This window comes from Mesoplodon densirostris, chromosome 7 (genome assembly GCF_025265405.1).
Source record: "Mesoplodon densirostris isolate mMesDen1 chromosome 7, mMesDen1 primary haplotype, whole genome shotgun sequence".
NCBI lineage: Eukaryota > Metazoa > Chordata > Mammalia > Artiodactyla > Ziphiidae > Mesoplodon > Mesoplodon densirostris.
The window spans coordinates 14,555,258-14,581,558 of record NC_082667.1 but is presented as its reverse complement, the minus strand read 5'-3'; the positions used below and the strand labels follow the sequence as shown (position 1 = coordinate 14,581,558).

Below are 26,301 nucleotides of genomic sequence, written 5' to 3'. Positions count from 1 at the left end.
ATGGCGCACGTCCGAGGCCTGTGGCTACCTGGCTGCCTGGCCCTGGCTGCCCTATTTAGCCTTGCGCACAGCCAGCATGGTAAGGGGGGCCTGGAAGCTGGGACAGGCTGGCAGACTGGGATGTAGGCCTGTGGGCTGCGGTCCCCTGGCTCGACAGAGAGCACAGGGCCGGCCCCCAGGTGGCTCTCGGCTCACTGTGTCCAGCTTAGGGAAGGAGCCAGGTGCTCAGGGCTGGACAGACAGTGACTGCTTCTCTCTTGCAATATGGGGGGGTGGGCTGGGGGTGACCCATGAAAGGAGGGGGGCTAGTGGCTGCCATTAGCAGCCTTTCAGATCCTGCCACCATCCTAGACACCCCCTTTTTGGAAGCCAGCAGGCAGGCCAGGCTTTCTTCCTGCCGCCATGGTGGCTAAGACAGCCTGGGCCCCTGAGGCCACTGTCCCACGCCCCTTCTCCTGCAGTGTTCCTGGCCCCTCAGCAAGCACTGTCGCTGCTCCAGCGGGTCCGACGCGCCAACAGCGGCTTCCTGGAGGAGTGGCGCGAGGGCAACCTGGAGCGAGAGTGCGTGGAGGAGCAGTGCAGCCGTGAGGAGGCCTTCGAGGCCCTGGAGTCTCCCAGTGCCACGGTGAGGCCCCAGGGAGGGAGGGCCGGGGGTCCCTCCGAGGGGGCCCTTGGTCCCTGCAGGGGCACCAAGGAGGGGAGCGGGGAGCATCACAGTTCTTTGTTGATAACTTCATTTCTGGCCCCGTTTCCCTGGGCTGCCCTGATGAGCGGCTCAGCCTTTTTAGGAGGCCCCAGTGCCTGGGCTATGCCAGGGCCCCAGGGTACGGTGAGGCTCCAGGACGTTGCGGGGCAGGGGGGGCCTCATCAGTCTTTAGACATCTGTCTATGTTGGGGTCTCTGGAGACCCTGGCCCCGGCCGCATGGCCTCTCAGCTTTAGCTTTGCTGCTACTTCTGTGCCACCCTTGGGAGGTGGGTCTCTGGTCAGGCCTGGGCCTAGGCCTCAGTGTTCCAGGAGCCTTTTGCAGCTTTCCCTTTCCTGGGGCTCTGCCTGGGCCCCGCTCCTCCAGTCTACCCCACCCAGGGGAATCCCTTTCAAGCTTGTCCGGGCGGGGGCGGGGGCGGGGGCGGGGGCGGGGTGGGGGAGGCGGGGAGCTCCCCTCTCCTCAGATACTGTTCTCCTCCGCGGGCTTGGGCTTTTAGCAGCAAAAGTAGAAAACTCGGCCACACACCTCCCCAGAGCATGACCAGGGTAAGGGAAAGGGGAAAGTATAAGGAGAAGACAGGATGTTTACAAAAAGAACAAAACAAAGCAGGATCCTACCACAGCCTCACACTCAGCCTTGTTTTTCAGGATGTGTTCTGGGCCAAGTACACAGGTGAGCACTGGGAAGGGTTTGCTCCGGGAAGGGAGTCCTGGGGACCCAAGTTAGAGGGTGCGCCACTCCAGAGAATTTTCTGATCCATCCAATCATCCATTCCTCCACCCACGCCTCTTTCCTTCCTTTCTTCCTTATGCATCCCTTTCTCTCCGTTTCTGAATATCGTCCCACCCTTCACTTGAACCTGTCCTATCCCTACCTCAATCTCAATGGTGTTTCTGGGTCTTTTCCAGCTTGTGAGTCGGTGAGGAAACCTCGAGAAAAGCTCATTGAATGTCTGGAAGGTGAGGAACTGACATGAGAGTGTGGGGACAGGGTAGGAGGGGACAGCCTGGGAGAAGAGCAGAGTAGGGGTGGGGTAGGAGTTGTGGCCCAGGGGTGGTGACCTCTAGCAGCTGACATTGCCTTTCTGTTCCTGCGGTCAAGGATGTGTCTTTGCACCTGGCTCTGTGCCTGGCAGTCAGTAAGATGATTAATATTGGAGGAACAAATGAATGCACGGGTAATGAAATAATGTTTAAGGCCTCATTCTCATCAGAGCCCCTGCCCATGCCAATCAGTCTTCCCCATGTCCCCAAGGCAGTGCTTCGATGATGTCACATTCTTTCTCAAAAACCTTGAGTGGCTCCACATTGCCCCGAGAATAAAGCACAGGCTTCTTAGCCTAGTGAATTTTGCAGGTTCTGATCTTAACCTTCCCTTCAAGCCTTATCTACCATTGCACCAACCCTGAATCCAGCCCCCCAGCTTGCTGACAGCAAGCACTTCTCTCAACAGGGCAAGATGTTTCTAGATCCTGGCCCCTGCTGACATTATCGTCTCCCCCTGGAGCAGCTGTCAGTGCGTACTGAAAACCCCCCTATCCTTCAAGAATTAGTTCAAATGCCACCACCTTGCAGAGCCTCCAAGGTGCATCCTTCCTCCTCCACAGCATTCTGAATACACCTTTAGTAGGACAGTAGACCCCACAACATGGACCTCTTTAATCACACTGGCCGTGCTTTCATTTGTTAAGTAATTTAATCAATAGTTCACTCAGCCCCTGCTGTGTGTCAAGCTCTATGGTTGAGCGCTGGGGATTTTAAAAGAATCAGGGAGTTCACAGTTTCATCAGAAAACAAAAATACAAAACATCAAAGTAATTGATGGAAAAGTTCTGTTCCAGGTGCCAAGAGAATTCCAGGAGAGGGAGCATTTCGTTTGCTGGCAGAATCAAGGACTGCTCCCCAGAAGAAGTAGAGTTTTACTTGGATTTGTGGGATGCACTGATGAATAAATAGGAAAGCATTCCAAGGCAAAGGAAAGAGCACGTGCAAAGGCCCTTAGGCACGAGGAGCTAAGAGAACAGGACACCTAGACCAGGGCCAGATTCGGAGAACCTTGTTCACTTTTTCATTCTGCTGGCTATAAGGAGCCACTGAATAGCTCTATGAGGGCAGGGACCTCCTTGACTATGACTGTCTTATTCATTGCTGTGTCCTTAGTACCTGGCATAGTGCCTGTCACATGGTTGTCACACGGTGGGCACTCAGTGAATATTTGGTGACTACAGTTAAATGGACTGTAGAACTGCTGGGTACAGAGGAAGTGCTGAGTAAATGCAGGTTAAGGGTCATGGACCAGAGGTAGCTTGGAGGGGATGGACCGATAGATCTTTACTAGGAGAGAAGTGGGGACAAATCCTCAGTATAGGAGACCTGGGCTGGGGGTCTCTGCAGGTAACTGTGCCGAAGGTCTGGGTATGAACTACCGAGGGAACGTGAGCTTCACCCGGTCAGGCATCGAATGCCAGCTGTGGAGGAGTCGCTACCCACATAAGCCGGAGTGAGTGATGGGCAGGCCTGCCTGCCAGGGGGCTGAGAATAGGGGGTGAGGAGACACTGGGGGTGGGGGAGACGCCTCCTGCTGAGCAATTTTCTGTTCCAGAATCAACTCTACCACCCACCCTGGGGCTGACCTGCAGGAGAATTTTTGCCGCAACCCAGATGGCAGCATCACTGGGCCCTGGTGCTACACTACGCTCCCCACTGTGCAGAGGGAGGAGTGCAGCATCCCTGTCTGCGGTGAGCTGGGGGAGGTCAGGTGGGCACGGCCAAGGCCCGTGCGTCCTCATGGGCCTGGCAGCACAGGACGGGAATCAAGACCCTGGCTGGCGTTAGTTATTGACAGCATATTTGAGCTTGTTGGTTAGTGAAGTCAGGAGACCAGAGAGGGTTAGCTTCCAGCCTCCTCCCCTCCCTCCACAGCCTTTGCTTCCTTATGATCCAGGATGTGGCCCATTCTAAATATGCTTTACTTCATGCTTGAGGCACTCTTCCCTCCAGGAAGCCCTTCCTAACCATTTCAGTCCATGTACCCTTTGCCGAGCATCACAGAGCAAGCCTCGTACAGTCCAGCCCTGCATGATTCTGTCATCATTATTTCCCATGATGTGTCAGCTAGCTATAGCCATAATAACGCTGCAAACCCCACAAACCCCACAAAATCACCAACAGCCACAAAAGCTGGGGGGCATACACCGATAAGCATTTATTTATTTTTTTTTAAGATTTTTTTTTTGATGTGGACCTTTTTTTTTTTTTTTGCGGCCTCTCCCGTTGCGGAGCACAGGCTCCGGACGCTCAGGCTCAGCGGCCATGGCTCACGGGCCCAGCCACTCCGCGGCATGTGGGATGTTCCCGGACCGGGGCACGAACCCGTGTCCCCTGCATCGGCAGGCGGACTCTCAACCACTGCGCCACCCGGGAAGCCCAAAATGTAAAGGATTACTGAACTCTTTTTTATTTTATTTTTTTTGCGGTACGCGGGCCTCTCACTGCTGTGGCCTCTCCCGTTGCGGAGCACAGGCTCCGGACGCGCAGGCTCAGCGGCCATGGCTCACGGGCCCAGCCGCTCCGCGGCATGTGGGATCCTCCCGGACCGGGGCACGAACCCATATCCCCTGCATCGGCAGGCGGACTCTCAACCACTGCGCCACCAGGGAAGCCGATGTGGACCATTTTTTAAGTCTTTAGTGAATTTGTTACAATATTGCTTCTGTTTTGGTTTTTTGGCCACGAGGCATGTGGGATCTTAGCTCCCCGACCAGGGATCGAACCCACACCCCCTGTATTGGAAGGGGAGATCTTAACCACTGGACCTCCGGGGAAGTCCCGCATTTATTTCTTAATGTGTCTGAGGTTCAGCTGGGGTGGCTCTGCTGATCTCAGCTGCACTCGCTCACGCGTCTGTGGGGTCCAGGTGTAGGCTGGGCTCGACTGGTGGCCCTACGTCAAACAATGGGTCCAGCTGAGCTTGGCTCCTTGTGTGGGTGGGTCCATGTCTGCTCCATGTGTACTCATCGTGGGGGGAGGCTGAAAGGCAGCAGCTTCTTCCATGGGGGCGGCAGAAATACCAAGCAGTGAGCAGACACACATCTTTAAGCCTAGGCTCAGAACTGGCAGAGTCAGCTCTGCCCACACGCCATTGGCCAAAGCAAGTCCCATGATCAAGGCCAAGGTCAAGAGGTGGACCTTTACACCTTTGCTTGTAAAATAACAGGGCAGAGGATGTGGATCCAGGTGGATCCAGGTAGGAGTAAAGAATTAGTGCCCATAACTCAATCTACCAAACATGGGTTGCTCTTCTTTGTCCTTCAAGCATCCCTGTAGGACCCAATGCGGGATGCTGGGGCCAGTCTTACAGCGAGTTGCCAATCATAGTAACAAAAACAGCTACAGTTTACCAAGCCCCCACCCCTGAACGCCTATGATAAATATGTTGCAGGCATGCTGAAGCTGACCTACTGCCTGTGTAGACATCCTCAGTGGATCCCAGCTATCTTTCCTACTGTGCCCTTGTGAAAGCACAGAATCCTTAAACTCCAGGCAGTCACTACCAATAGATTACAGATAGTGCAGGAGATGAAACCTGGTTACTATCTCTGGCTTACTATGCACCAGACACTTATACCATATATTTTGTTTAAATCTCTCAATAACCCTGCAAAAACGCATTAGTAATCCCTTTCACAGGCAAGCAGACTGCGGCTCAGAGAGGATAAGTGACTTGAGGTCTATAGGAGAAAGGCCGAAAGGCAGGGATTCACATCCCGTCGGGCTCCACGTGTGGTCCCGCCCACTCCTCTGTTTCCTCACCCACCAGGCCAGGAGCGAGTCACTGTGGAGCCGACCCCAAACTCCAGAGACTTCCCGGTGAATCTGTCACCTCAATCGGAAATGTGCATCCCTGATCGCGGCCAGCAGTACCAGGGGCGCCTGGCGGTGACTGCACATGGGTCTCCCTGCCTTGCCTGGGCCAGCGAGCAGGCCAAGGCCCTGAGCAAGGACCAGGACTTCAACCCGGCTGTCTCACTGGTGGAGAACTTCTGCCGCAACCCAGACAGGGATGAGGAGGGCGCATGGTGCTACGTGGCCAGGGAGCCTGGCGACTTTGAATACTGCGACCTGGACTATTGTGGTGAGAGGGCAGGGCAGGGGACATGAGACAGAGGACACAGGCTGGAGGGAATAACAAGAACAGTGCCTCCCCTGATCTAAGGCTTACCACTCACCAGTGAGTGCATGCATGACACCTGACGTTAATCAGGTGGGCGTAATCCTAGTTCCACCTTACAGCTGAGGAAACTGAGGCCCACGAGATTTGGTTTCCTAGTAACGCAGGTGCGCTTGCGCTCTTAACCTCTACACCAGCCGACCTTCGCGGCTACCTGGGGGCTTGGGGAGGTCAGAGGGTGGGTGAGGAATGGCCTGGCCCAACCGCAGCTGGTGTCTGGGTCCCTGCAGAGGAGCCGGTGGATGAGGAGGTGGGATATGGGCTGGGCGAGGAACCGGATGCGGCCATAGCGGGACGCACCGCTGCGGACAACTTTCAGCCCTTCTTCAACGAGAGGACCTTCGGCGCCGGGGAGGCAGGTCAGGCGGCGGCCGGAGGGGCGCGGGGCCGCGGCGTGGGGCGGGGGCGGGTGTTGCGGCGCTCGACCCCTCACGGTCCCGCTGGCTCGGCAGACTGTGGCCTGCGGCCTCTGTTCGAGAATAAGTTGGTGCAGGACCAAACGGAACAGGAGCTGTTCGATTCCTACATCGAGGGGCGCATCGTGGAGGGCCGGGAGGCGGAGATTGGCCTGGCGCCCTGGTGCGTGCTCCCTGACCCCACCGACCCCTTGCGCGCCCGCATCCCGCACCCTGGGAGACTCCTCCGCCCTCACAGGTCTAGGCTCCACAGACAACCTAGCCCAGCACCAACATCTCATCGAACCCTCACAGCCACCTTTTGAGATTGGGTTTGCTACTTCTCCAAAGCAGATGGTGAAGCTGAGGGTCAGAGCGCTTAAGGGACTCGCCTAAGTGGCGCTGCTAGTGAATGGGTTACACAGCAGGACTAGGTTCCTGTTCTTCTGACCCCAGAGCTGTGCTAAGCTGTGCCAGCTCTGGCCTGGAAGAAGCTTGATTGGGGGGGGGGGGGGGGTGTGTGTGCAAAAAGCAGGTGGCAGCCCTGCGGTGTCACATATATGCCCCAGTCCCCAAGGACGGGAAGGTCAAGCTGGTGTCTGGGCCCAGTAGGGAGCTCTGTCCAGTTAGTTCTTAAACCTGGGACTTTGCGCTTGTAGGGCTGGTGGAGGGGCAGCCCTCCCACCTCCTAATGCTTCCCACTTCTTCTCCCAGGCAGGTGATGCTTTTCCGGAAGAGTCCCCAGGAGCTGCTGTGCGGGGCCAGCCTCATCAGTGACCGCTGGATCCTCACCGCCGCCCACTGTCTTCTGTACCCGCCTTGGGACAAGAACTTCACTGAGAAGGACCTTCTGGTGCGCATTGGCAAGCACTCCCGCACCAGGTACAGAAGTGGGGGCCCATGCGTGTCTGGCAGGGGTCCGCGTCCTCCTGAGTGACTGTGAGGGGCTCTGGTGAATCTGGGCCACGAGGGATATGTCTGTACATCTCCCACAGTAGAAAACCCGGTAGGCTCTGCTGTACAGTCTATATGGCCACGTCCTGACTGAAGTTTGGACCTGGGAACAGAAAAACTAAGCCTTTGCAGAGAGCAGAATCCTGGCCTGCCCTTAGCACCCTTCCAGGCACCAGGACACGGCCCAGGTGTGACCTCTGAGTAGAGGCTGTTTGGATCAGGGCCTACAGGCTGAGTCCCTCCCCCTACCTGCCTGGGCTATTTGATCCCAAAGCTCTGGGCAACTTCAGGCCAGGAAGAAGCTGCCAGGACAGGAGCCAGCCCTCTCCCCCTCACTGGTGGCCTGCTGGTTACCCTGACTCCCAGACCCTGAGGGCAGGCAGTTTTCTTCCTCGGGGAACCAGCTGCCCCTCATTGGGTGGCCTACAGCTTCTCCTTTTCTCTGCTGGGGTCTGCACAGCTATGAGCGAAAGATTGAAAAGATCTCCATGCTGGAAAAGATCCACATCCACCCCAGATACAACTGGAGGGAGAACCTGGACCGGGACATCGCCCTGCTAAAGCTCAAGAAGCCCATCAGCTTCACCGACTATGTCCACCCCGTGTGCCTGCCCGACAGGGAGACAGCAACCAAGTGGGGCAGCCAGAAGCGCAGCAGGGGGGGTGGCTCGGCGGGTAGCTGTGGGGGTTGGCCAGGGGTCAGGTAGTTGGGGGGCAGCCAGGGGCCTGCTAGCTGAGGGCCTGGGCTGGGTTCTGGGCCTGACTCTGACACCCTATTGCCTTGCCGAAGTTCCTTCCCTTTTCCAGGCCTCAGTGTCTTCCTGCATTGGTGTTTTAGATTCAGGTCTCTAAGGGATGGTGTTGGGGCCAGGAGGTTCCTAGACTGGTCTGTTCTCACTCAGTCCTTCTCCTTTCCCCAAAGGTTGCTCCAGGCTGGATACAAAGGGCGAGTGACGGGCTGGGGCAACCTGAGGGAGACGTGGACAACCAATATTGCTGAGGTGCAGCCCAGCACGCTGCAGGTGGTGAACCTGCCCATCGTGGAGCGGCCGGTCTGCAAGGCCTCCACCCGGATCCGCATCACCGACAACATGTTCTGTGCTGGTAAAGTCCCCTGGGCATGGCTGGGCAGGCGGGAACAGCAGGGCCTCGGGTTGGGAGGACTGAGACATGTGAGTAGCACAGGCCTGGGTTCAAGTCCTGGCTCTATTCCATTAGGCTGTGTGAGGGTTGAGCGAGATAGTGTATTTAAGGTGTTAGGCGTGGGGCTAAGTCACTGGTCAGGTTGTCAGTATATGTGAGCCAGACACCAACCAGAGGCCACGGGTGGAGGAAAAGCCATTCATTCATTCAGTCGTTCAGCAAATATTTACTGAGTGCTTACTGTGGTCCAGGCAGTATTCCAGGGTGTCCAACAAGGATCCTAACACATAGGGTCTCCTGTGTCTTCAGAGAGCTTCCTTCCTAGAATGAGAGTGTGTCAATAAGCAGATCTAGAATAGCAATCCTGATAGGAGAAAAATGAAGGTGAGTAAGGGAGTGAGAGATGGGGACGGGGCGATCGACACAGAGTGGTTGGAGAAGGCCTCTCTGAGAAGTGATGTTTAAGCAGAGACTAGAAGACATGAAAGAGTGAGCCGGTCTAGACGAAGTGCACTCCAGACTTGCGGGGACAGCAGGTACAAAGGCCCTGAGGTGGGAGCATGCTTGGCGTGTCTTAGGAGCAGCAGAGAGGCCTGTGTGGCTGGAGGGCAGTAAACACAGGAAGGGCAGCATTGGAAGAGGGGAGAGAGGTGGGCAGGCAGGGGATGGGTGCTTCCTTCAGGGCCTTGAAGGACTTTGGCTTTTATTGAGATAGGACATTATTGGAGACTTTGGGGCAGGTGAGTAAATGATCTAACTTAATTTTTAAATTTTTAAAAATTTTAGGTGATTTCAGGCTCACAGAAAAGTTGCAAAAATAATACAAAGAATTCCTTTATACTGTCATCCAGATTCTGCCACCTCCTTTGTGTGTGTGTGTTCTGTGTGTGTGTGTGTGTATTTATACACACACATATACACACTATTTGAGACTAAATTGTACATATGTTGCCTTTTTTACCCATACACTTAAGTATTTCCAAAAAAACAGAGTTGTTCTCTGCCATAACCACAGTACATTTATTAAATCAAGAAATTAATAATGATATAATACCTTGGTCTAATGTTTAGACTTCATTTAAATGTTTTCCAGTTGTCCTACTTACTGATGTCTTTTTTAGCAAAAGAAAAAAAAAAACGTTTTTCCCATCCAGGATCCAGTCCAGGATCACACATTGTACTCAGTTGTCAGTCTTTGTCTTTCATGATTTAGACATATTTGACATGTATAGGCCAGTTATTCTGTAGATTGGCCTCAGTTTAGCTCTCTCTAAGGTTTCCTCATGATCAGATTCAAGCTAAGTGATGTTGTGTCCTTTTCAGGCATATGATGTCTCTGTCCCATAACTGGTGAGATTAACTCTGACCTCTTGGTTAAGGTGGTATCTGCATCTGCCATGTTTCTCACTGTAAAGTTCTGTTTTCCTTTTTAGGACTTAATATCTTGTGGGGAGAAAGTTGAATACTCTCTGTCCTGTTTCTCATCAACTTGTTCTCCTAACTCTGGTAGCTGCCAAATGGTGATTTTTAAATTCTGTCATTCCTTCTACATTTATTAGTTATCATCTTATTGTAAGGAAGAATTTTCTTTCACTCTGTCACTGTGGACTCATGGGTCCTTTCTTTATTCTAAGGGCTATAATTTGTTACTATCATTATTATAATGTTCAAATTATCCCAGGTTTGGCCAGTGGGAGTCAAAAAAAACCCCCAAAAACCTGGCTTCTGTGACTTTTGGAGATGTCCTGTCCATCTCTGAGTACTTTCAGCACAGCAAGATGTTCTAGGTTCATCCTACTTGCCTTCTAGTGGAGAATGGTATTTAGAAACCAAGATCTGGGTGCCAGGTGTGCACATTGTTACTGGGGTGTCATTGCCCCTAGGCCCTCTTAGCAGACAGAACTAGAAAATACATGTATTATGCGTATCCCTAAATATATATCTATGTTCTTTCTATCTATTTATCTGTCTAAAACCATGAGATGACACTGAAACCTCCCATTGCAATGCAATAGGATTTTTTTAACATCTTTATTGGAGTATAATTGCTTTACAATGGTGTGTTAGTTTCTGCTTTATAACAAAGTGAATCAGCTATACATATACATATATCCCCATATCTCCTCCCTCGTGCATCTCCCTCCCACCCTCCCTATCCCACCCCTCTAGGTGGTCACAAACCACTGAGCTGATCTCCCTGTGCTATGCAGCTGCTTCCCACTAGCTATCTGTTTTACATTTGGTAGGGTATATATGTCCATGTCACTCTCTCACTTCGTCCCATCTTACCCTTCCCCCTCCCCATGTCCTCAAGTCCATTCTCTACATCTGCGTCATTATTCCTGTCCTGCCCCTAGGTTCTTCGTAACCATTTTTTTCACCTTTAGATTCCATATATATGTGTTAGCATATGGTATTTGTTTTTCTCTTTCTGACTTACTTCACTCTGTATGACAGACTCTAGGTCCATCCACCTCACTACAAATAACTCAGTTTCATTTCTTTTTAAGACTGAGTAATATTCCATTGTATATATGTGCCCCATCTTCTTTATCCATTCATCTGTCGATGGACACTTAGGTTGCTTCCATGTCCTGGCTGTTGTAAACAGAGCTGCAATGAACATTGTGGTACATGACTCTTTTTTTTTTTTTTTTTTTTTTTTTGGTGGTACGCGGGCCTCTCACTGTTGTGGCCTCTCCCGTTGCAGAGCACAGGCTCTAGACGTGCAGGCTCAGCGGCCATGGCTCACAGGCCCAGCCGCTCCGCGGCATGTGGGATCTTCCCAGACTGGGGCACGAACCCGTGTCCCTTGCATCAGCAGGTGGACTCTCAACCACTGCACCACCAGGGAAGCCCATGACTCTTTGATCTATGGTTTTCATATGCCCAGTAGTGGGATTGCTGGGTCATATGGTAGTTCTATTTTTAGTTTTCTAAGGCACCTCCATATGGTTCTCCATAGTGGCTGTACCAATTTACTTTCCCACCAACAGTGCAAGAGGGTTCCCTTTTCTCCACACCCTCTCCAGCATTTATCGTTTGTAGATTTTTTGATGGTGGCCATTCTGACTGGTGTGAGGTGATACCTCATTGTAGTTTTGATTTGCCTTTATCTAATGATTAGTGATATTGAGCATTCTTTCATGTGTTTGTTGGCCATCTGTATATCTTCTTTGGAGAAATGTCTGTTTAGGTCTTCTGCCCATTTTTGGATGGGGTTGTTTGTTTTTTTGATATTGAGCTGCATGAGCTGCTTGTAAATTTTGGAGTTTGGTCCTTTGTCAGTTGCTTTGTTTGCAAATATTTTCTCCCATTCTGAGTGTTGTCTTTTCATCTTGTTTATGGTTTCCTTTGCTGTGCAAAAGCTTTTCCGTTTCATTAGGTCCCATTTGTTTATTTTTGTTTTTATTTCCGTTTCTCTGGGAGGTGGGTCAAAAGGATCTTGCTGTGATTTATGTCATAGAGTGTTCTGCCTATGTTTTCCTCTAAGAGTTTGATAGTGTCTGGCCTTACATTTAAGTCTTTAATCCATTTTGAGTTTATTTGGCTGTCTTTTCTCCACTGTATATTCTTGCCTCCTTTATCAAAGATAAGGCAGCCATATGTGTGTGGGTTTATCTCTGGGCTTTCTATCCTGTTCCATTGATCTATATTTCTGTTTTTGTGCCAGTACCATACTGTCTTTTTTTTTTTTTTAATTTATATTTGGCTGTGTTGGGTCTTCATTTCTGTGCGAGGGCTTTCTCTAGTTGCGGCGAGCGGGAGCCACTCTTCATCGCGGTGCGTGGGCCTCTCACTGCTGCGGCCTTCTCTTGTTGCGGAGCACAGGCTCCAGATGCGCAGGCTCAGTAGCTGTGGCACACGGGCTTAGTTGCTGCACGGCATGTGGGATCCTCCCAGACCAGGGCTCAAACCTGAGTCCCCTGCATTGGCAGGCAGATTCTCAACCACTGCACCACCAGGGAAGCCCCATACTGTCTTGATTTTTGTTGCTTTGTCTGAAGTCAGGGAGCCTGATTCCTCCAGCTCTGTTTTTCTTTCTCAAGATTGCTTTGGCTATTTCGGGTCTTTTGTGTTTCCATACCAATTGTGAAATTTTTTGTTCTAGTTCTGTGAAAAATGCCATTGGTAGTTTGATAGGGATTGCATTGAATCTCTAGATTGCTTTGGGTAGTATAGTCATTTTCACAATGTTGATTATTCCAATCCAAGAACATGGTATATCTCTCCATCTGTTTGTATCATCTTTAATCTCTTTCGTCTGTGCCTTACAGTTTTCTGCATACAGGTCTTTTGTCTCCTTAGGTAGGTTTATTCCTAGATATTTTATTCTTTTTGTTGCAGTGGTAAATAGGAATGTTTCCTTAATTTCTCTTTCAGGGTTTTCATCATTAGTGTATAGGAGTGCAAGAGATTTCTGTGCAGTAATTTTGTATCCTGCTACTTTACCATATTCATTGATTGGCTCTAGTAGTTTTCTGGTAGAGTCTTTAGGAGTCTCTATGTATAGTATCATGTCCTCTGCAAACAGTGACAGCTTTACTTCTTCTTTTCTGATTTGGATTCCTTTTATTTCTTTTTCTTTTCTGATTGCTGTGGCTAAAACTTCCAAAACTATGTTGAATAATAGTGGTGAGAGTGGGTAACCTTGTCTTGTTCCTGATCTTAGTGAAAATGGTTTCAGTTGTTCACTGTTGAGAATGATGTTGGCTGTGGGTTTGTCATATATGGCCTTTATTATGTTGAGGAAAGTTCCCTCTATGCCTACTTTCTGGAGGGTTTTTATCATAAATGGGTGTTGAATTTTGTCGAAAGCTTTTTCTGCATCTATTGAGATATCATATGGTTTTTCTCCTTCAGTTTGTTAATATGTTGTATCACATTGATTGATTTGCATATATTGAAGAATCCTTGCATTCCTGGGATAAACCCCACTTGATCATGGTGTACGATCCTTTTAATGTGCTGTTAGATTCTGTTTGCTAGTATTTTGTTGAGGATTTTTGCATGTATGTTCTTCAGTGATAATGGCCTGTAGTTGTCTTTCTTTGTGACATCTTTGGCTGGTTTTGGTATCAGGTTGATGGTGGCCTCGTAGAATGAGTTGGGGAGTGTTCCTCCCTCTTGCAATGCAATAGGATTAATTTTAGCTTCTCCCTTTCCACATTTGTAACAGTCTCTGTTGATAATGAGAAATCTGATTCCTATTATCTGTAATGTATTTACTTATTTGGTTAATACAAGAATGCACAGTTTGAGAATCATTCATCCATGACTGTGAAAAATAATCCTACAAGCTAGAGTTTAGCATTTCTTCATGGTTGTTTCTGTTTTTAGCCTGAAGATATATATATATATATATATATATATATATATATATATATATATATATATGTATATATATATAGTCACAGTACTGTGTCTAAAAGTAACTTGGGTAATTATTACCTTCTTCCCTGTCTTATTTATTTAAAATACAGTTAGGCTCATTTGTTTCATGATTGTATTCAATTTTGGGTCCTCCCTCCTATCTTTGTTGTCTTTACTTGTTTATTTTTGGACTATAGGCATACCTTGTTTTATTATGCTTTGCTTTATTTACGTATTTTTTATTTTATTTAAATATAGTTGATTTACAGTATTATATTAGTTTCAGGTGTACAGCATACTGATTTAATGTTTTTATAGATTATACTCCATTTAAAGTTATTACAAAATAATGGCTGTATTTCCTGTTCAATATATCCTTGTGACTTATTTATTTTATACATAGTAGTTTGTATCTCTTAATTCCCTAACCCTATCTTGCCCCTCCCCTCTTCCCTTTCCCCACTGGTAACTCCTAGTTTGTTCTCTCTGTGAGTCTGTTTCTGTTTTGCTATATTTATTCATTTGTTTTATTTTTTAGATTCCACATGTAAGTGATAACTCAGTATTTGTTTTTCTCAGTCTGACTTATTTCACTAAGCATAGTACCCTCTAGGTCCATCCATGTTGTTGCAAATGGCAGAATTTCATTCTTTTTTATGGCTGAGTAATATTTATTTTATATATATATATATATATATATATATATATATATATATACCACATCTTCTTTATCCATTCATCTGTTGATAGACACTTAGGTTTGTGCTTTGTGTTGTTGCCCTTCCCAGATATTGTTTTTTTACAAATTGAAGGTTTGTGGTAATCCAGCGTCAAGGAAGTCTATCAGCGCCATTTTTCCAACAGCATTTGCTCACTTCATGTGTCACATTTTAGTAATTATTACAATGTGTCAGATTTTTGCATTATTATTATATTTGTTATGGAGAACTGTGATCAGTGATCTTTGATGTTACTATTGCAATTGTTTTGGGGCATCATGATCTGTGCCAAGACAGCAAACTGTGTGTTCTGACTGCTCCACCAACCAGCCATTCCCCCATCTCTGTCTCTTTCCTGAGGCCTCCCTATTCCCTGAGACACAACAATAGTGAAATTAGGCCAATCAATAACCTTACAATGGCCTCTAAGTGTTCAAGTGAAAGGAAGAGTTGCATGTCTCTCATTTTAAATAAAAAGCTAGAAGTGATTAAGCTTAGTGAGGAAGGCATGTCTAAAGCCAAGACAGGCCAAAAGCTAGGCCTCTTGTGTCAAACACTTAGCCACTCTGTAAATGCAAAGGACAAGTTCTTGAATGAAATTTAAAAAAAAATTTTTCTTCATTAGAGATTTTAATTTATTAAAAAAAAATTTTTAAATTAATTTCTTGAAGGAAATTAGAAGTGCTATTCTAGTGAATACATAAATAAGAAAGCAAAACAGTCTTATTGCTGATTTGAAGAAAGTTTTAGTGGTCTGGATAGAAGATCAAGTCAGCCATAACATTCCCTTAAGCCAAAACTTAGAAGGTAGCAGAGATTGATTCATGGGGTTTAGGGAAAGAAGCTGTCTTCATAATATAAAACTACAAGGTAAAGCAGCAAGTTATCCAGAAGATTTAGCTAAGATGATTCATGAAAATGACTATACTAAACAACTGATTTTCATTGTAGACAAAACAGCCTTATATTGGAAGGAGATGCCATCTAGGGCTTTCATAGTTGGAGAGGAGAAGTCACTGCCTGGCTTCAAAGCTTTAGAGGACAGGCTGGCTCTTTTGTTAGGAGCTGAAACAGCTGGCGACTTAAAAGTTGAAGCCAATGTTCACTTACTATTCTGAAAATCCTAGGGCCCTTAAGAATTATGCTAGGGCTTCCCTGGTGGCGTAGTGGTTGAGAGTCCGCCTGCCGATGCAGGGGACATGGGTTCGTGCCCCGGTCCGGGAAGATCCCACATGCCGCAGAGTGGCTGGGCCCGTGAGCCATGGCCGCTGAGCCTGCACATCTGGAGCCTGTGCTCCGCAACGGGAGAGGCCACAACAGTGAGAAGCCCGCGTACCTCAAAAAAAAAAAAAAAAAAAAAAAAAGAATTATGCTAACTCTACTCTCCCTGTGCTCTCTAAATGGAACAACAAAGCCTGATGACAGCACATCTGTTTACAACAAGATTACTGAATATTTTAAGCCCACTGTTGAGACCTACTGCTCAGAAAAAAAAGATTCCTTTCAAAATATTCATTCTCATTGACAATGCACCTGGTTACCCAAGAGCTGTGATGAAGGCATACCACAAGATTAACGTTGTTTTCATGCCTGCTAACACAACATCCATTCTGTAGCCCATGGATTAAGGAGTAATTTTTTCTTTCAAGTCTTACTATCTTAATGAATACATTTCATAAGGCTAAAGCTGCCATAGATAGTGATTCCCCTGATGGATCTGGGCAAAGGAAATTGAAAACCTTCTGGAAAGGATTCACCATTCTAGATGCCATTAAAACATTTGTGATTTCAATGGAACAGGATAGGAAGCCCAGAGATAAACCCACGCACCTATGGTCAAGTAATCTATGATGAAGGAGGCAAGGATATACAATGGAGAAAAGACAGTCTCTTCAGTAAGTGATGCTGGGAAAACTGGACAGCTACATGTAAAAGAATGAAATTAGAACACTCCCTAACACTGTACACAAAAATAAACTCAAAATGGATTAGAGACCTAAATGTAAGACCGGACACTATAAAACTCTTAGAGGAAAACATAGGAAGAACACTCTTTGACATAAATCACAGCAAGATCTTTTTTGATCCATCTCCTAGAGTAATGGAAATAAAAACAAAAATAAACAAATGGGACCTAATGAAACTTCAAAGCTTTTGCAAAGCAAAGGAAACTACAGTCAAGATGAAAAGACAACCCTCAGAATGGGAGAAAATATTTGCAAACGAATCAACAGACAAAGGATTAATCTCAAAAATATATAAACAGCTCATGCAGCTCAATATTAAAAAAAGCAAACAACCCAATCCAAAAATGGGCAGAAATACCTAAATAGACATTTCTCCAAAGAAGACATACAGATGGTCAAGAAGCACATGAAAAGCGGCTCAACATCACTAATTATTAGAGAAATGCAAATCAAAACTACAATGAGGTATCACCTCACACCAATTAGAATGGGCATCATCAGAAAATCTACAAACAACAACTGCTGGAGAGGGTGTGGAGAAAAGGGAACCCTCTTGCACTGTTGGTGGGAATGTAAATTGATACAGCCACTATGGAGAACAGTGTGGAGTGGAGGTTCCTTAAAAAACTAAAAATAGAATTACCATATGACCCAGCAATCCCACTACTGGGCATATAGCCAGAGAAAACCATAATTCAAAAAGACACATGCACCCCAATGTTCATTGCAGGACTGTTTACAGTAGCCAGGTCCTGGAAGCAACCTAAATGCCCATCGACAGACGAATGGATAAAGAAGATGTACATATAGACAATGGAATGTTACTCAGCCATAAAAAGAAACGAAATTGGGTCCTTTGTAGAGCCATGGATGAATCTAGAGACTGTCATACAGAGTGAAGTAAGAAAGAGAAAAACAAATATCGTATATTAACGCATATATGTGGAACCTAGAAAAATGGTACAGATGAACTGGTTTGCAGGTACAGATGAACTGGTTTGCAGGGCAGAAATAGAGACACAGATGTAGCGAACAAATGTATGGATACCAACGGGGGAAATCGGCGGGAGTGGTGGTGATGGTGTGATGAATTGGGAGATTGGGATTGACATATATACACTAATATGTATAAAATAGATAACTAATAAGAACCTGCTGTATAAAAAATAAAATTCAAATATTCAAAAAAAACCATTTGTGATTTCATGGAAAGAGGTCAAAATATCAACATGAACAGGAGTTTAGAAGAAGTTGTTCCAACCCTCATGGATGACTTTGAGGGGTTCAAGACATCAGTGGAGGAAATAACTGCAGATGTGGCAAAAATAGCAAGAGAACTAGAATTAGAAGTGGAGCCTGAAGATGTGACTGAATTGCTGCCATCTTACGATAAAATTTTAACGGATAAGGAGAAAGTGGTTTCTTGAGATGGACTCTACTGCTGGTAAGAATGCTGTGAAGATTGTTGAAATGACAACAAGGGATTTAGAACATAACATAAACTTAGTTGATAAAGCAGTGGTAGGGTTTGAGAGGATTGACTCCTAGTTTGAAGGATGTTCTTCTGTGGGTAAAATGCTATCAAATAGCACTACATGCTGCAGAGAAATTGTTCTTGAAAGGAAGAGTCCATCAGTGGGGCAAACTTCATTGTTGTCTTATTTTAAGACATCACCATGGCCACCCCACCTTCAGCACCACTACCCTGATCAGTCAGCAGCCATCCACGTGGAGGCAAAACCCTCCACCAGCAAAAAGATTACAATTTGCTGGAGGTTCAAATGATGGTTAGCATTTTTTAGCTACAAAATATTTTTTTTATTAAGGTGTAGTTGATGTACAATAAGTTTTAGGTATACAACATAATGATTCACAATTTTAGAGGTTATATTCCATTTATAGTTATAAAATATTGACTGTAGTCCCTGTTTGTACAGTATATCCTTGTAGATTATTTATTTTATACATAGTAGTTTGTATGCAACAAAATATTTTTAAATTCAAGTATGTGTATATATATTTTTTATTTTATTTAGTTATTTTTGGCTGCGTTGGGTCTTCGTTGTTTCACGCGGGCTTTCTCTAGTTGTGGTGAGTGGGGGCTACTCTTCGTTGTGGTGTGCGGGCTTCTCATTGCGGTGGCTTCTCTTGTTGCAGAGCACGGGCTCTAGGCGCGTGGGCTTCAGTAGTTGTGGCTCGCGGGCTCTAGAGCGCAGGGTCACTAGTTGTGGCGCACGGACTTAGTTGCTCCGCAGCATGTGGGATCTTCCCGGACCAGGGATCGAACCCGTGGCCCCTGCATTGGTAGGCAGATTCTTAACCATTGCACCACCAGGGAAGTCCTGTATATATTTTTTGACATAATGCTGTTGCACTCTTAATAGACTATAGTATACTGTAGACATAACGTTTATATGCACCAAGAAACCAAAAAATTCATATGATTTGCTTTATTGTGGTGGTCTATAACTGAACCCACAGTATCTCCAAGGTGTGCCTGTATTAACATGGTCTAAAAATCAGATTCTTTATACAGGTACACTCAGAGAATGATATCCCCCTTTTCCTCCTGTCCTGTTCCCACCTCCTTCCTTTCCACCGCATTTCCATCCAGGCCCTGCAGTTAACCAATCTCAGTAGTTTGAGGTTTATTCTTCTTCTGTTTCTTTTTGCACAAATGAGCAGACACATGTATATTTTCTTATTTTTCCCTTTTCACAGAGTATCACAGTATAGATATTCTTTTGTACTTTGCTTTTTTCACCTAATGTATCCTGGAAATTCATTCCATTTTGGTTATAGAGCTTTTCCTTATTAAAAAAATTTTTTATATTTTTATATGTCTGTGAGTCTCTTTCTGTTTTGTAAATAAGTTCATTTATATCATTTCTTAAGATTCCACATGTAAGTAATATCATGATGTTTGTCTTGGTCTGACTGACTTCATTTAGTATGATAATCTCTAGGTCCATCCATGTTGCTACAAATGGCATTATTTCATTCCTTTTTGTGGCTGAGTAATATTCCATTGTGTGTGTGTGTGTGTGTTCGTGTGTGTGTATATATATATATATGTATACACATATATATATATACACACACATGCACATCTTATATCATCTTTATCCATTCATAGAAAACAAACTTACCACACAAACTTCCCAGTGGTTACCAAAGGGGAAAGGAGAGGGGAGGGATAAATTAGGAATTTGGGATTAGCATATACAAACAACTATATATAAAATAGATAAATAACAAGGTCCTACTATATAAAACAGGGAACTATATTCAATATCTTGTTATAAACTATAATGGAAAAGAATATGAAAAAAATATATGTATAACTGAATCACTGCTGTACACCAGAAACTAACACAGCATTGTAAATCAACTGTATTTCAATAAAAAAGAAAATTTTATAGTCACATTAGGAGGATGTATTATAGTGTCTTCAACCATTTCCTGTGTATGGGTATTTAGATTTCCAATATTTTGTAATTGAACATCTTTTTATATCCTTACTGACCATTTTTATATCTTTTTTTGTGAATTGCCCATGTTTTTACAGTCCATTTTTTTTGTCCCTCTCCCATCATTTTTTTAAAAAATAAATTTATTTATTTATTTATTTATTTTTGGCTGCGTTGGGTCTCCGTTGCTGCGTGCGGGCTTTCCCTAGTTGTGGCGAGCGGGGGCTACTCTTCATTGAAGTGCACAGGCTTCTCACTGTGGTGGCTTCTCTTGTTACGGAGCACCGGCTCTGGGCACGTGGGGCTCAGTACTTGTGGCTCACAGGCTCTAGAGTGCAGGCTCAGTAGTTGTGGCACACGGGCTTAGTTGCTCCACGGCATGTGGGATCTTCCCAGACCGGGGATCGAACCATGTCCCCTGCATTGGCAGGCAGATTCTTAACCACTGCGCCACCAGGGAAGTCCCTCCCATCATTTTTAAAGAGTTCTTCATATGTTAGTGATATTAGGCCTCTATTTGTGATATACTTTGCAAATATTTTCTTCCAGTTTCTTTTTCTTTTTCCTTTATTATTTTTTGGCCATCCAATTAAATTTTTTATGTAGTCAAATTTATTAATCTTTCATTTTACTGCACCTGGATTTTGAGTCAGAGTTAAAAGAACCTTCCTTATACCCAGGTCATAGAGAAATTCACTCATATTTTCTTCTAGTACTTGGTTTCATTTTTCTACACTCAGATCAAAGTCATTTGGAGTTTATTCTTGCATACGATGTAAGGTATGGATCTAATTTATCTTTTTCTAAATGGCTAATAAGCTGTCTCTGTACCGTTTATTAAAAACTCTGTCTTTGGGGCTTCCCTGGTGGCGCAGTGGTTGAGGGTCCGCCTGCCGATGCAGGGGACACGGGTTCGTGCCCCGATCCCGGAAGATCCCACATGCCGCGGAGCGGCTGGGCCCGCGAGCCATGGCCGCGGAGCCTGTGTGTCCGGAGCCTGTGCTCCGCAACGGGAGAGGCCACAGCAGTGAGAGGCCCGCGTACAGCAAAAAAAAAAACAAAAACAAAAAAAACTCTGTCTTTGGGGACTTCCCTGGTGGTGCAGTGGTTAAGAATCCACCTGCCAATGCAGGGGACACGGGTTCGAACCCTGGTCTGGGAAGATCCCACATGCCGCAGAGCAACTAAGCCCGTGCGCCACAACTACTGAGCCTGTGCTCTAGAGCCCGTGAGCCACAACTACTGAGCCCGCGAGCCACAGCTGCTGAAGCCTGTGCGCCAAGAGCCCATGCTCGCAACAAGAGGAGCCACTGCAATGAGAAGCCCGCGCACCGCAACAGAGTAGCCCCCGCTCACCGGAACTAGAGAAAGCCCACACACAGCAACGAAGACCCAATGCAGCCATAAATAAATAAATAAACTTAAAAATATACTAAAGAAAAAAAAATTCTGTCTTTGCCCCAGTAATTTGAGATGTTGCCTTTATCACATACTAGGTTTCTACGTGTGCCTAAGTCTGTTTCTGGACATTCTGTTTGGTTCTTCTGGTCTGTTGTCTATTCTGTTAAAATGTAGTCTTGTTTTCATTATAGAGGCCTTAGAGTATGTTTTAATATCTGGTAGAGCTTGTCTTCTCTTGTAGTTTTTCTTTTCCAGTGTTTTCCTGGCAACTCTTGCATGTTTGTTTTTCCGCATGAATTTTAGTGTCAACTTATCTAGCTCTATAAAAAACTTGTGGGTATTTTTATTGGGATTACATTAAAGTTATAAATTAAATTAGGGAGAACTGACCTCCTTTTGATGTTGAGCCATTCTATCCAAGGACAAGAAATGTCTTTCAATTTGTTCAAGTCTATATTGTATCTTGTGCTACAGTGTTTTCTCTTATGGTTTTTTTCCTCCTTGGCGCCTTATTTTATATATTTGTGTTTTCTTCCTTATTTTTCTTGAGTAAATTAGCTAGTGATTGGAAAAAAACAAAATACCTAAGAATTTGACTTATTAATTAGGCTTATTATTTTTCTATTTTGTACCTCATTAATTTCTGCTTTGATCTTAATTTTTTTCCCTTATGCTTCCTTTTGGTTCACTTTGCTGTTCTTTTTCTAAAAGCTTTTTGAGCTGCCGATTTGGTAAATTTATTTTTTATTTTATTTTATTTTTTAAATTATTTATTTATTTGGTTGCGTGGGGTCTTATTTGAGGCTCGCCGGCTCCTTAGTTGTGACACACCATCTCCTTAGTTGTGGCATGTGAAGTCTTAGTTGTGGCATGCATGTGGGATCTAGTTCCCTGACTAGGGATTGAACCCAGGCCCCTTGCATTGGGAACTCGGAGTCTTATCCACTGCACCACCAGGGAAGTCCCTGGTTAATTTATTTTTGATCTTCAATTTTTACTGAGTAGGGCTATGAATGGAAAACACCATTCATGGAAAACACTATGTTTGTTTGAATTATTGAATTATGTTTGAATGATTTTTTTTTTTAGAAACTCTCTAATTTCAGTTTGTATTCTCCTTTCACTCAAGAGTTAATAGGTGGTTTTAAAATTTCCAGATGGGGGCTTCCCTGGTGGTGCAGTGGTTGAGAGTCCGCCTGCCGATGCAGGGGATGCGGGTTTGTGCCCTGGTCTGGGAGGATCCCACATGCCGGGGAGCGGCTGGGCCCGTGAGCCATGGCCGCTGAGCCTGCGCGTCCGGAGCCTGTGCTCCGCAACGGGAGAGGCCACAGCAATGAGAGGCCCGCATACCACAAAAAAAAAAAAAAAAAAAAATTCCAGATGGAAGGGCCCTTTAGTATTTTGATATTCAGTTTTGCTGCATTATAATCCAGGAATATAGTTTGTAATATTTCTACTTTATGGAACTGATTTTTCTGAGAACCGTTTGATCAAATTCTGTGAATGTACATGTGTGCTTGAGGTGTGTAGATGTGTTCTCCTTTATCCACGTGTAAAGTTCAATATATATATATATCTCCATAAATGTACCTTATCAGTTGTTATTTAGGTCATTTATATCCTTGTTCATTTTCAGTTCACTTGATATGTCTTGTACTGAGTTTGGTGTGTTGAATTCTATTATTAATGTATTTCTGTCTACTTGCCTCACTTACAGTCTTTTACTTTATAAAGGCAGTTGCTGTGTTATTTGGTGCAGATATTTATAACTGTTAATTATTCATTGTGAATTGTGGCTTTTAGCACTAGAAGTGTCCTTCTTTATTTTCAACTTCAGCTTCACTATCCCTGCTCTCTTTTTGTTTCCATTCTCCTGATACACTTTTGTCCATCCCTTTAACTTTAGCCTCTATGAATCACTTTGTTTTGTCTCATATATAGCATCGTTGAGTCTTGCTTTGTGAGTCAAATTAAAAATCTTTTTGTTTTTTAAAAAGTGAGTTAAGCCCATTCATATTTATTGATATGATTAATAGAATTAGTATCTCATATGATTTTGTTATTTTTATGTATATTATGTTTCATTTACTGTGTTTTTTCCCTGTGTGATCTTTTCTTTACTTTTCAAATAATTTCATATGTTTAGTAAGGTTTGCATTTTTGTTCTACTCATTATCTTTGGTCTTACACCTTTTTGAAATGCCCTTAGTTTCTTATATTCTTTTAGTTGTTACAATCAGTGAGTTTACTTTCCTCTTTCTCTTCTCCTCTCATACTTTTAGTTGTATTATTTCTACTTGTCAGACAGTTAATAAGTCCTTTTGCTGAAGCATTCATCTCCTGGTTGGATGAAGCTTGTCCACTAGTCGATTTTTCAAGAAGAGTTATGGGTATAGAATTTCCTGAGTTTTTATGTGTTTATAACTGGTTTTCTGTAGCCTTGACACCTGAAGCTCAGCATGATTGAATATAAAATCCATGGTTCACATTTTCCTTCCTTGAATTTTTTGAAAATATAGCTTTATCGTTGCTTGCTTTGTATGTTGTTTTTGAAATCTGATGCCAGTGTAATTCTTTTGCTCTTATAAGGGAGTTGAGTTTTTTGCTTGGAGGCGTTGAAGGTTTTTTCTTCATCTTTGAAGTCTCAGTTTTTTTAGGATACGTCTCAGAGTTCAGTGTTTCAGATCAGCTTTGCCAGGTTCCCCATGGATCCTTTCAATATGCACATCCAATCTTTTATTTCTGTGAAGTTTTCTTGGACTATATTATACATATTAATTCTGTTCCATTGCTTTCTTTTTCTTCTTGAGGGACTCATTTCTTTAGTCTGGGTTCCATTTCGACCACTTTCTGCTTTTAATTACTTCCCATTGTTTTGTCCATTTTATTTATTTATTTATTTATTTATTTTGCGGTACACGGGCCTCTCACTGTTGTGGCCTCTCCTGTTGCGGAGTGCAGGCTCAGCGGCCATGGCTCATGGGCCCAGCTGCTCCGTGGCATGTGGGATCTTCCCAGACCGGGGCATGAACCCGTGTCCCCTGCATCGGCAGGAGGACTCTCAACCACTGCGCCACCAGGGAAGCCCTGTCCATTTATTTATTTTATTTTATTTTTGGCTGCATCAGGTCTTAGTTGTAGCACACAGGATCTTCGTTGCGGTATGTGGGCTCTCTAGTTGAGGCATGCGGGCTCAGTAGTTGTGGCATGCGGGCTTCGTTGCCCTGCAGCATGTGGAATCTTAGTTCCCTGACCAGGGATCAAACCTGCATCCCCTGCATTGCAGGAAGGATTCTTTACCACTGGACCACCAGGGAAGTCCCTGTCCATTTATTAATTTTTGAATTTAAAAAATTTTTTAATTTATTTTATTTTTGGCTGCGTTGGGTCTTTGTTGGTGCGTGTGGGCTTTCTCTAGCTGCGGCGAGCAGGGGCTACTCTTCGTTGCGGTGCGCAAGCTTCTCATTGCAGTGGCCTCTCCCGTTGTGGAGCACGGGCTCTAGGCGGGTAGGCCTCAGCAGCTGTGGCACGCAGGCCCAGCAGCCGTGGCTTGCGGGCTCTAGACACAGGTTCAACAGTTGTGGTGCACAGGCTTAGTTGTTCCACGTTATGTGGGATCTTCCCAGACCAGGGCTCGAACCCATGTCCCCTGCATTGGCAGGCAGATTCTTAACCACTGTGACACCAGGGAAGTCCCTCATTTTTGAATTTCTGATTCATTCTTATTCACATACCAAAAATTTGCTTGAGGATATTTAATTCAGTTAGTTTTCTTGTTTCATGGTTGTGTTTGGGAAAGAATTTTTGTTAGCTGAGGTATTTTGGTTCTTATTGTTTTCCTATAGTACCTTGGTATAGATGTACTTACTTTTCATCTATTCACTTTGTAGATTTGGGGTTATTTACAAGATTCCTAATTCATTGCATCCACTTCTTTGATCTCGTGGATATATTTCCCTCCTCATCTCCAAACAAGTTTTTTTTTTTTTTTTTGAGATGTGGAACCAGGTCTTATTAGGACCACACAAGTTTTGTTATTAGATGTACAGTTAGATAAAGTGGTTTGAAGTTTGGGTGTTCTCTGTATTCGAGTTATGTTGAAGGTGTGGTTTTTGTGTAGCTTTGTTGTTCTTCATGTTGTTTGTGGAGATATTTGGATAAAGGTAACTGCCATAATTCTCATTATTCTCTCACCTGTCAGTTTAACGTGTTTTTTTTTTTTTTAAGTCATTCTACTTACTGGGTGGAGAATGGATTGTAGGCAGCAAATGTAGAACTAGGGAAACTAGTGGTTCAGGGGAGTGTATGTGATGGGACCAGGTGTAGAAGTGGTGAGGAGTGGTTGGATTGGGGATGTACGTTGAAGATTGAGCTGGCAAGGTTTGCCTAAGAATTGGATGTGTGGGGTGAGGAAATGAGCGGCGTCAAGGATGCCTAGAAGGAGTCAGTGGACACTCACCAGCAGTCTCTCTTGAAGGGGAGAGTGGCTGGAGTGTGAGCTATTCCCCTCCCTGAATACTGCTGTTCTCTCTCAAGGTTACAAGCCCGGTGAAGGGAAACGAGGGGATGCTTGTGAAGGCGACAGTGGGGGACCCTTTGTCATGAAGGTAAGCTGAGTTCCCAGAAGGCCAGGAGCTGGTGGGTAGATCCTTCTGGGGTGGATGAGGAGGGACCCAAGTTTTCAGAAACAATTGCTTGACAGGGTAATACTGACGCTACCTTGGACTTGACTCTTGGAAATCCCATGTTTCTTCCTCAGAGCCCCTTTAACAACCGCTGGTATCAAATGGGCATCGTCTCATGGGGTGAAGGCTGTGACAGGGATGGAAAATATGGCTTCTACACACATGTGTTCCGCCTGAAGAAGTGGATACAGAAGGTCACTGAACGGTTTGGAAGTTAGGGGGCCACCCACATTCTACACTGCTCACTGCAAAATCAC

The 26,301-nt window shown here is 45.1% G+C and overlaps 1 protein-coding gene across 1 annotated transcript; it reads left to right on the top strand.

Annotated features, from left to right (window-relative positions):
* On the top strand, nucleotides 1-26,301 carry F2 (coagulation factor II, thrombin). Its single transcript, XM_060105444.1, has 14 exons — nucleotides 1-79; nucleotides 462-625; nucleotides 1,356-1,380; nucleotides 1,617-1,667; nucleotides 3,102-3,207; nucleotides 3,310-3,446; nucleotides 5,527-5,841; nucleotides 6,168-6,296; nucleotides 6,390-6,516; nucleotides 7,047-7,214; nucleotides 7,747-7,920; nucleotides 8,209-8,390; nucleotides 25,896-25,966; nucleotides 26,119-26,301. The coding sequence occupies exons 1-14, from the start codon at nucleotides 1-3 to the stop codon at nucleotides 26,260-26,262; spliced, it is 1,872 nt and encodes a 623-aa protein (XP_059961427.1). The 3' UTR covers nucleotides 26,263-26,301.

Coding starts and splice junctions, on each gene's coding strand:
- F2 (XM_060105444.1), top strand. CDS start 1: ATGGCGCACGTCCGAGGCCTGTGGCTACCTGGCTGCCTGGCCCTGGCT. Junction 8,391..25,895: donor CGACAACATGTTCTGTGCTG/GTAAAGTCCCCT, acceptor TTCTCTCTCAAG/GTTACAAGCCCGGTGAAGGG. Junction 25,967..26,118: donor GGGGACCCTTTGTCATGAAG/GTAAGCTGAGTT, acceptor TTTCTTCCTCAG/AGCCCCTTTAACAACCGCTG.